This window comes from Halyomorpha halys, unplaced genomic scaffold (assembly GCF_000696795.3).
Source record: "Halyomorpha halys isolate HHAL.00 unplaced genomic scaffold, Hhal_1.1 Scaffold39.1, whole genome shotgun sequence".
In the NCBI taxonomy this organism is placed as follows: Eukaryota; Metazoa; Arthropoda; class Insecta; order Hemiptera; family Pentatomidae; genus Halyomorpha; species Halyomorpha halys.
Genome location: NW_027109179.1, coordinates 1,004,713 through 1,015,929, shown reverse-complemented (window position 1 = coordinate 1,015,929; position 11,217 = coordinate 1,004,713). Strand labels below are relative to the sequence as shown.

Here is an 11,217-nt window from a genome sequence, read left to right as displayed (position 1 = left end):
TTAGGTACCAACGGATACTTTATTAATAAAACTATAAAATATTTACATGATATATACACATTATTAACAGAAATACCATTAACCATTCAAAAGAACAAACAATAGTTATAGATGTAGTAAGTTTCACAAAAACATAACAGGAAGAATGTATTGCTTCAATAAGTTAAAGATATATACAAATCAATAGGAAATATTAAATTCAATTCATTTTCAATTAAGATATTTGTACAAATATAATTAATATACACTTCAATGATATAATCATTATCTTATATAGTCAAAGTTTACATTTAAAGAAATGATGAATTCGTGTGATTGTACAATAAAGTTGGGTAGATTTAAAAAAAAAATTAAATAACATATTTTTAATAAATAAAGGTTCATGTTTTGTTAAATATGATTTAAATAAATCGTTGTAAGTAAAGTCTATGCGTCTTTGGCCGTAAGTATTATAATATATAGTACATCCCCAAATCTCATTGAATAAACTTCAATTTTCCCATTTTCCTAACTTAAAAGGAGTGGAGCTATGAAATTAAGTTTCTTTCCGAACGAAATTGTACTTATAGCTTTTCTTAAAACCCCTAGCAGGCCGAGCGAGTTGAGCCGTGGACTTAGCATTCTCGTGTCAGAAGCGGCACCGGTTGCAATCCGGCCAGTGCTAGTGGACTCTTGTTTCCCAGCGTTTGTTTTTCAACTAATTTTTTGTACATGCAGCAATTTAAGAAAAAATGTAATTAATTTTCCATAAATACAACAATTTGACCGAATTCACACCCAAGCGCAGTACAGAAAATTAATAGAGAGAAGGGAGAAAACCCAATTTCAAATTACTAGGACTGGATTAGTAATTAAAACTAATATGGTTTTACAAAAGATTTAGAAGAAACAATCCTTTTAGAAGAATTCCATTATCTAATTAATAAAAAGAGAGATTGAATTGTTAGATTAAATACATAGTTGTGATGAAAAATTATATAGGTAAAGTAGGCAATTGTTTAATTAATAATGGTAGAAAAACGTACAGACATTACTTACTATATTACTCTATTCTTTTAACACAACTCATGTTTATCTTGACATAATAGTTCATATTGTTGAGAGAATAGAACCGTTACACCGTGTGGCACACAGATTCTTTAACTTCTTCTTTCTTCTGGACTGAAGAAGCCGCGTCGATTTGAGAGGCTACAGAGCCCAGAAGTTAGCTGATTGCTATACCTTCTCGCCGGACAAGGATACTATGTTGTAATAAGAATGATCCGGGAACCTCTGGAGTTCGATGTAATCCGTCTCAGTGAGGAGGAGTTCTTCCAGAAGTACCACAAGCTGAGAGAAGTCTGGACGCTGTTCAGCCTCAGGTTCCCAGCAATAGAACATGATGTTGTACACTTCTCTTCGGCAGTGTTCCGGTTTCTCCAATCGGGTACCTGCCAACATAAAAAATTGAGATTAATATAATTTTCTTACCCCACAGTATTCTTTAACAATCCGTTACCAAGAACTACCTACATCTAGACACCCGACTGTCTTCGAATCCTCACAAAAGACCGAAAAGACTGCTCGTCAATTCCGACTATTATAACACTCTACTAACGTCCACGTCCAACTAATTAACAAACTTCAGTAGTGAACAATTAATTTGGTATTTCTTGATTTGTAGAATCAAAATCTAATTATTTAAATATAAACACACAAAAACATTGTTATTGACTTATACTATGCGTAAGGGAAGCTAAAGTGAAATAAGGAAAAGATGATCCTTTTGTTCCATTATTAAAAAGAACCTAACACGGAAATTTCCTCATTACTATTAAGCCCTGATGCTTGTCAAGCAAGCCAAGCAAAGAACAAAAGATAATGGAATATTATTAATGAAAAGATTTCCTTACCTTCCTTTACTTGTCGCATGACCTCCTGCGCAGACAGGCCAGGGTACGGAGTCGATCCCAAGGTAACGATCTCCCACATAACTACTCCAAAGCTCCAGATGTCCGACTTGACGGAGAAGACGTTGTCATAGAGCGACTCTGGAGCCATCCACCTGAAGTTTGATAACAATAATAAATTTCTGGTGCGGTGAGCACATCATAAAACTGTCAGTTTCTATAAAAAAAAAAACCTGTTTTAGAGTTTCCTCAGGTGAAAATAAACTTTGCTCATGCTAAGAATCCAGTCTCAAACGTAATTTGATTCCTGCTACTAATTTATTAATAGTTATTTTATGACCTCCTTCCTGGTCATTTCTTACATACGGAGAAATTTGTTGTTGAAATACAGTTTGTTAAATTGTTAAAAATCAGTGTATAATAAAAGCTGTTTTGTGATAGTGTCCATGAGAACGTAGGACATAGAAAAAATAAAGACTGTTTTGAGACCTAAATTGGATATAATTTATTTTATTTAAACAATAATAACCAGTTTCATGAAAGTGGAAAATATTAGATATTTAATAATAATTTAAATAATTATTGACTTTATAACGTGTTTAGTAATTGAAAATATAATAAAGGGTTGTAAAAATCACAATTTTCTTTATTCCCAAATACTATACTCTTTGCTACAGCATAATTTTCAGCCTCTAATATTTCATATGTTTATTTTTAATCCTATCTCAAAGTTAGAAGTACTTATTTCTTTGGGATTCAAAAAAACTTTCATTTCTCCTTTTTTTATTCACAAAGTCATAACCAACTTGGTGGGAAATGTTAAAACAGTGAAAAAATTGAGAGATGGCTCTTTATTAATACAAACAACAAATAGTCAACAGTCAACAAAACTACTATCTTACACAGACTTTGGTGGACAATTCCCAGTTCAAATAACACCGCATAATACTCTCAACCATAGTAAGGGTCTTATCCGATATTATGATTTTCAATATATGGAAATAGAGGAAATAAAAAAAGAATTAACTCCAGTAATTAAAGATATAATTAGAATAAAATCTAAACGTAACGGAAATGAAATATTAACGCATAATTATTTAATAACTTTTCCTACCCCACAACCTCCAGAAACTTTACAAATTGGGTATGAAATTATTAGAGTACAGCCCTATTATCCAAACCCATTAAGATGTTTTAATTGCCTTGGATTTAATCACCCTACGGCACAATGTAAGAAGGAGTTGGTGTGTGTACAATGCAGTCAAATTAGACATTGTGAAAATACGCGATGTAATTTACCGGCAAGATACATAAACTGCACTGGACCACATAATGCTCTGGATCGTTCCTGTAGCGCTTTCAAAATACAAAAAGAGATTAAAATCATACAAATTAATAATAAAATACCACTACACGAAGCTAAAAAAAATTTATAAAGAAACAAATCCCACGCTATTTAACAAAACATTCGCAGAAATCACAAAAAATAAAAATAACGATTAAAAGGATGTTGCAGTCCAGGCAAATATAATGTATTATTTTTCAGAAAATTCAAAAACAGCAGAGACTAACAAATCCAGCATAGCTGTAGAAAATCACAACGCAATTGTTGAAACTCAAGCTTGTTCTAGTGGCGTCCAGACCACATCAACATTCTCAGACCGGGAACTTGCTTCCTTACCCTCTGAAATCGTCGCTGTAGACGTAGCGACCTCCTCTTCCTCTCCTCTTTTCCCCCCTCCAATTTCTATTCCTACGCCTCATCCTTCATCAACTCCTGAATCTCCTATTCCTTCTCCATACCTCCCTTCCCTAACTCCTACTTCCCCTTCTCCTTCTCCTCTTCCTTCTCCACCACCTCCCTCTTCTCCTCCTCCTACGCAGCCTTCTCCTTCGATAAATTTAACCGTCAATAACCAAACAAATGATGACAATTATGAACAACTAAAATTAAAAAGAAGAAGACCTAAGAAAAAATCTCCATAAAAATAGTTTTATTTTTTTTCTTCTTGACTTATTTATCTTCATTTTCTTTTATTTTTCTTATATGGCTTTCCTTCAATGGAATTGTAACGGATTAAAAACCCATTTCAATGATTTGAAAATTCTGATCCAAGAATTCAACCCGTTCTGTATAGCTCTTCAAGAAACCAATATTTTAAACCATGAAATGACAACACTTAAAAACTTTAATATTTATAGAAAAGATGGTCCTAACCCAAATCATGGTCATCACGGTGTCCTAATTGCCATACACGAGCCTGTATATTCCGAATCCATACAAATAAACACTCACCTTCAAGCGATAGCCGCTAAAATTCATCTACACTTCACTTTTTCAGTCTGTAATATATATTTACCTCAGGATCGGTCAATAGGAATCCAGGACCTTTTGGATATATTTAATCAGTTACCCCGCCCTGTCCTCTTAATTGGTGACATGAATGGCCACAATCCTCTATGGGGTTCGCCAGACATAAATGCACGAGGAAAAATAATAGAAAATTTTATAGAACTATCCGATCTACTTCTTCTAAACAGTACCCAACCAACCTACCTCAGCTCCAGTTATGGAACTTTTTCTGCTCTCGACCTATCCATTTGCAGCTCTACTTTTTACAACAATCTAGAATGGACAGTTGTTCCCGACTTACACGGTAGTGATCACTTCCCAATTTTGATAAAATTCATAAATTTAAACCCAATAGGCAAAACTAACCCCAGATGGTTGTTGGATAAAGCTGACTGGTTTCAATTTACTTCATTAGCCACTCCACCACAACACTCTCCTTGTGATTTGGGCATTGAAGAAGGATGTAAAGCTATTACTGACAGCATCATAAATGCCGCTAAAGCATCGATTCCGATTACTTCCGGGTCTCCAAAAAGACCATCTGTTCCTTGGTACAATGATACTTGCAAAGAAGCCATTAAAAACCGTCGAAAGGCCTACAAAAGATTTTAAAAGTCCATGACAACCGATAACTTAATAGAGTACAAAAGACAAAGAGCAATTTGCAGAAAAACATTTAATCAATGTAAAACAGAATCCTGGAAAACATTCGTTAGAAGTATAAATGCTTCTACTAGTTCTGCCATCGTTTGGAGTAAAATTCGAAAACTAACGTCCAAATTCTCTCACCCCCGCTTAACCATATTAGTCAACGGACAACTGTCCGATGACCCTTCAGTAGTTTCAAATATCTTTGCTGATTATCTTTACAAACTATATAACTCTTACCCAAACAGCATACCTAAGGAAACAGAATTTCAAAACAGTACAGACGAAACAACATCGTACTACAATGTTCAATTTACAATGTGGGAACTAAACAATATATTGAATACAGTAAAAGGTTCGTCCCCCGGTCCTGACAACATTCGGTATAAAATGATCAAAAATCTTTCAAACAGTACAAAAAAATGGCTACTTGATTATTACAACTACGTCTGGCAAACCGGAAAATTACCGAATATCTGGTGCAATTCTATTGTCATTCCAATTCTAAAAACTGGTAAAGATAAGCGTATCCCATCTAGCTACCGCCCAATTTTTCTTACAAGTTGTATCTGCAAAATAATGGAGAGAATGGTTAATAGAAGATTAATGTGGATCATAGAAAAACATAACCTTATACAATCATTCCAATCGGGATTTCGAAAAGGCCGATCTACAATTGACCACTTGATAACATTGGAAACAGAAGCACAGTATGCTTTTATTAACGGTCAACAGATGATAGCTATCTTCTTTGATATGCTGAAAGCATTTGACAATATAAATCATTCCATTATTTTGCAGAAGTTGTCCTCTATAGGAATCACCGGACAAATATTCTCATTTATCAGACAATTTTTGACGAATCGGCACTTTATGGTACGAGTTGGATGTAAACATTCTAAGAAATACAGGCAGATTAATGGGGTACCTCAGGTATGTGTCCTCAGTCCCACTCTATTTTCTCTGGCTATAAATGAATTAGGACTCAATTTACCTAGGGGAGTTAAACCACTTTTGTTCGCTGACGATCTGGTAATCTTTTATCGATCAGCAGTATTCAAGATATTCAACTGAAACTACAAGACTGGTCATATACTGTCAATACTCAATTTTCCATAGATAAGACAAAATGCCTCCACTTCAGTAGGAAACGAAATACACCTCAACCACCTGATCTATTTCTAGGAAACTCCCTATTGCCATACACCAATTACCATAGATTTTTAGGGCTAACATTCGATAAAAGAGTAACCTGGCAATACCATATCTCCGCACTAAAAACTAACTGCACAATAAAACAAAACATTATCCGTTTACTAAGCCTCCTGGGGTGCCGATAGATATAGCCTTCTTAAACTTTATCAGATATTAATACGCTCGAAAATGGACTACGGGTCATTCGTCTATGTTTCGGCTCGTTCCCAAGTGCTTGCTAAACTGGATACAGTCCATCACGTCGGAATCCGAATCGCGACTGGAGCATTTCGAACAAGCCCCATTCTAAGTTTATGCGCCGAATCCGGACTATCGCCACTTTCGTTCAGAAGATCTAAATTAGCCATAAACTACAGTTCAAAATTATATCTACAAACAAAACATCCGACACATAAATATATTTTTAATCCAAAATTTTCTATTCTTTTTCGACAAAAACAAAATTCAACACTTCCGTTATCAGAAAGATTCTCCTCGGTTATAGCTTTTCTTAAAACGATAACGATTGACAAATCCGAAAACAATCATCCACCATGGACCTTCCAACGTCCTAAAACTGTTCTAGACCTGTACAAATACTTGAAAAATAATACGGAACCAATTGATTATAAAGCCCACTTTTCTCGTCTAATTCATAACATGTCCGAATCCTTTATAATCTATATAGACGGATCAAAATCAGACCAATCAGCAGCATCAACCTTTGTAACAAATGACTCAACGTTCAAAATTAAACTCCACAAACTATGCAACATATTCACTGCCGAACTAAATGCAATAGCAGCAGCACTTCACTTCTGTTTATCTTTGAACCATACCAACATTACGATAATTACAGATTCACTTTCGATTCTCGAAGTTCGATAAAAGCTTTAGATTCTATGTATCCAGAACATCCGAGAATTTCCTGCATCCATTTTCACTTAAAAGCTCTATACAACATGGGTATGTCAGTAACATTTCTATGGGTTCCAAGCCATGTAGGAATCGCAGCGAATGAACTGGCCGATCACGCTGCAAGAGAAGCACTCGCGCTTCCGGGACGGGGTAAAGCAATTTTAAGAGATATGCAGGCCTCTTGTAAAGGAAGTCAAAGATAAATGGCAATCTATGTGGAACGAAAGCCCAATGAACAAATTAAAAATTATTAAAAAGGATGTCAAACCTCCAATCGCAAATGCCGTAGAGAGGAAGTTGTACTGACTAGGCTGAGAATAGGTCACACGAGGCTCACCCACTCCTATCTTATATCAAAAGAAACGCCTCCGAACTGCCAGTATTGCAATAACAATTTAACAATAAGCCATGTTTTCCAACGATGCCCATATTTTACACCACACCTCAATAGCTTGGGACTAAGCCAAGATATCTCAAAAAGCATTGGAGACGATGATAAGGCAATAGAATTGGTGTTTCAGTTTTTGAAATCACAAAATTTACTGACAAAAATATAACTTGATCGGAAGAAAAAAATAAATAAATAAATAAAATAATCAAATCAAAAATTAATAAAATTTAACGAATATTAGCAAAATTAAATAAAATATAAATGGCGTTGATGACCAATGAAGTTTGGCGCCACTAAACAACCAAACAAACAAACTAAAAGAAAATGTACATATAAGAAAACCAGATTTTTTAAATACTTCCATATCTTTTTTCAGATAAGATCTTATCTTTTTAACTTCATCATCAATTTTTTAATAGCTGATATTATACCAAAATTTTGAAATCAACCGTTTTCCATTTTCTTTTATTATTGGAAGTCCAATATATACGACCCTGTTTCTTTTGTTTGTTTTTTTACAATGGAATCTTTCATACATATAAATCTAGTGCTATGTATGCTATGGAGATTTAATCGGGATGCCAGGATAATCGCTGAAGGCAATTATCCAAAAATAAGTTAATTAATTATATATTGAGTCCTAAAAAACTATTATTATGATTGGATTCTTTTCCAAAGGCTATTTGTGTGTTTACCGGTTTACCAATTAAATACCTTTATATTTATAAATTGTTGTTACCATTAATTATATAGTATAATAAAGGGTGTTATATAATAGTATACAAACTATATAAAGAGATTAACTATTTATTTACAATTTATTACTACAATTAAATTTATTCAAATGATTCAGATAAAGGTTGTCATAAAATATAGATTATTACATTATTACTTATTGGTTAATTTATACTTATAGCTGCTGATGCCGTGGGATGTAGTGGCGTAGGTGTCGTTCATAAAGGATGTCCAGGTCTCGTGGCCCTTCTTACGACTTCGTCTGGTCGAAGTGCATCTTGCTCCGCTCCGGCTTCTTCTGTTCTCTCAAGCCTGGTCCTCACCCGTCTAAGCCTGTCTCTTGACTGTCTCCGTCTCAGTCTTCCTCTTGACTGTGCCCTTTTTCCTGTGTTTTCGTTACCCTACTCTTTTTCTCCCACTTCCCTTTTAGGGCGTTACCTTATTTTTGAATCTCCTATCTCATTGGCTATCGGTGACCGAAGGCTCCCGAGGTAGGCGTCCCCCTCCTCAGGGCCGATAATGGGAGAAAAAGTTTGACATGTCCAGGAAGGACCTGGTTAATTTGATTCTGGTCCCTCATCACAACCTGTCATTTTGTGTTTTGACATCTAAAGGTTAGCCAATCTAATTTTCTCAGGGGACTCTGGTAATGTGACAAACTTAACACAGATGTTTTCATATCCGGGGACGCCCTAATAGCCTCGCAGAAGGATACCCTGACCAGGTACAGGGGCAGATGACGAAACACCTTAATAATACCCAGGATTGTCAAAAGGTCAATACATAGCACTAGTTATTTATTTGTTGGACTCTAGATAGATAGAAATTGAGTTTAGTTCAATAAAGCGTGGGCCGACTCTGATAAGGAGATCTACTGGAGTAGTCTCAGCACCTATTAAATACGGCTTTGAACGATCAGGGCAAAAAAAATCTGATCGAGAATGATTTTGGCGATCTTGGTAATCTTAGAGAAAATGAGAGTGAGGAGTATTATCTTTCAATATCTAATCCCCGTACCAGTAGGTCAAAATTTACTTCCACCCAAAAAATATATTTCACCTAAATAAACAGCGTTAACTAAAAAAGTGCACTTTATGTCTGATTTCCTCTTCATAAAAATAACGAATTACCATTTCCTAAAATAAATTTTGGTAAATGTTTTATCTACTCGATATGAAATAATAACAATAAAAACTTTTTAACATACAAAAAATAGAGAAATTATTTGCTGTTGAAGATGAATTGCTCAACAAAAAACTTGAAATGTTAAAATTAAAATTAAACCCAGGGAATTAATAAGTATTCATGAATTAATAGTACAGGAAACCAGGACAAGAAAAAAGTCAGTTTTATCACCCGAATTTTTTATTACTTTAATGAGAACTACGTATAGTTTCTATTAAAAACTGAAGATTCTGCCAACTATAGTTATGGGGATGAAAAACACTAAAAAACTTAAAAATATTTAAGTAGAGTAAATTTGCTGAACTATGAGAACAATTGGAAATCACTTTTTGGGAATTTATTTTGGCAAACATCGTGGAAACTACTACTTCTATGAAGATAAACGTCATAAAAGTCTTTATAGTACATTAAACTAGCTTTGATTTGAGTGCTGGCAGACGTCTATACGTCTAATACTTCCTGAGATATAGTTTTAAATAAATCAAAAAAATTTAACCCCAAAACTAGAAATAAACATTTTGTGAAATAATTCTGGTAGTTATCATGAAAACTCTTACTCCTACGAAGATTAATGTTATAAACTACTTAGTACATTAAACTATCTTCAATTATAGTGCTGGCAGACATCTGTAAGCTTAATCACTACTGAGATATAGTTTTTTATAAATCAAAAATCTAAGAACAACCAGAAATAAACATTTTCTGAATTTATTTTGTCAATTATCATGAAAACTACTGACAGCCCTGATGCAGCCCTACAATGTGGGACAAAACGTTGCTTAACTATAAATAGTTTTCTTGTAATATTGTTGAAATAAAGGCATCAAATTTTTGTTATTTTAATAATCTTGTCAAAGCTTATTGGCATAACCAATCTTCCTACAATAACTGAAATTATATTTAGCTGTTGAAAAAAATTGGTAACAAAATCCTTAACCCTTTTAGAGGTTACCCTAACATATTGGGATCCCGATATAAGATTTCGGAGATGCAGAGAATGAAAATAAAATCGATTTTGTGATCGGACGATCGTGAATCGATTTATTTTTACTTTTCGAATTTCTGACATATGGAGTTTTATATGTTTTCGGAGAACCAGAAAATGAAAAATAAATCGACACATATGATACATAATCGATTTATATAATAAATTTCATGTATTACATATGTATGTACTACTCATGTTATTATTTTTTATGAAGTATAGGAAAAAAAGAAAATTAATATTTTAGATCAAGTTTTCCATAACAATAAAAATTCTTCTAACTAAATTTACTCTAGCAATCCGATAGGGTTTAGGGCAGTAACAAAGCTAGACAAACAAAAATGGGTTTAACCCCTTATATGTTTAACGTAAAAACACTTAATAATAATATAAATAAATATAATAATAAAAATAAACAAAACAATTAACGAAACTAAAATTTCAATCGTACTACAATAATTATTCAGCCAATCAATGTGGTTTTCGCCGCTGCCTTTTCCACTCTTCGCCTTTCTAACTCAGTGTGAGATTAAAATAAAATTTTGAATTATAGCTCATTACATAGTGAATGAAATACTAAACATTTCCCTCACTTACAGTATGGAACAATTTTAAGTTTTATAGATATTGAAATCCAAATGTTAAATATTTCATTATCATTTCATTTTTTGCGCTATATTGTCGACTATTTAGTGTCAAAATAGAATTTCGAATTAGCTCACTACAAAATTTCTATCCACAAAAAAAAAATTGTAACATAAATTTGTTCAACCTTGAAATTTGTCACATTTAGGGAAAAAATATAAAATTCGGTAATTTTGAACGTAGGTCACTTCTGAAATATATTTATTTATAATATAACTATTTATTGCATATTAATACAATATTTGACAACTGAAACAATATAAAATTATGTTGT

At 33.5% G+C, this 11,217-nt stretch overlaps 1 protein-coding gene across 2 annotated transcripts in view; it reads right to left on the bottom strand.

Annotated features, from left to right (window-relative positions):
* Positions 1-345: 345 nt before the first annotated feature.
* The window catches only part of Cad96Ca (tyrosine kinase receptor Cad96Ca), a 153,310-nt gene continuing 142,438 nt past the window's right edge, over positions 346-11,217 (bottom strand). For both annotated transcript variants that reach the window (XM_014431629.3, XM_067047342.1), the window contains 2 exons: positions 1,893-2,044; positions 346-1,430 (listed from right to left, as the gene is read on the bottom strand). In XM_014431629.3, coding sequence (XP_014287115.1) covers positions 1,216-1,430; positions 1,893-2,044 — 367 coding nt within the window. In that variant the 3' untranslated portion in view covers positions 346-1,215. The remainder of the gene's footprint in view (positions 1,431-1,892; positions 2,045-11,217) is intronic.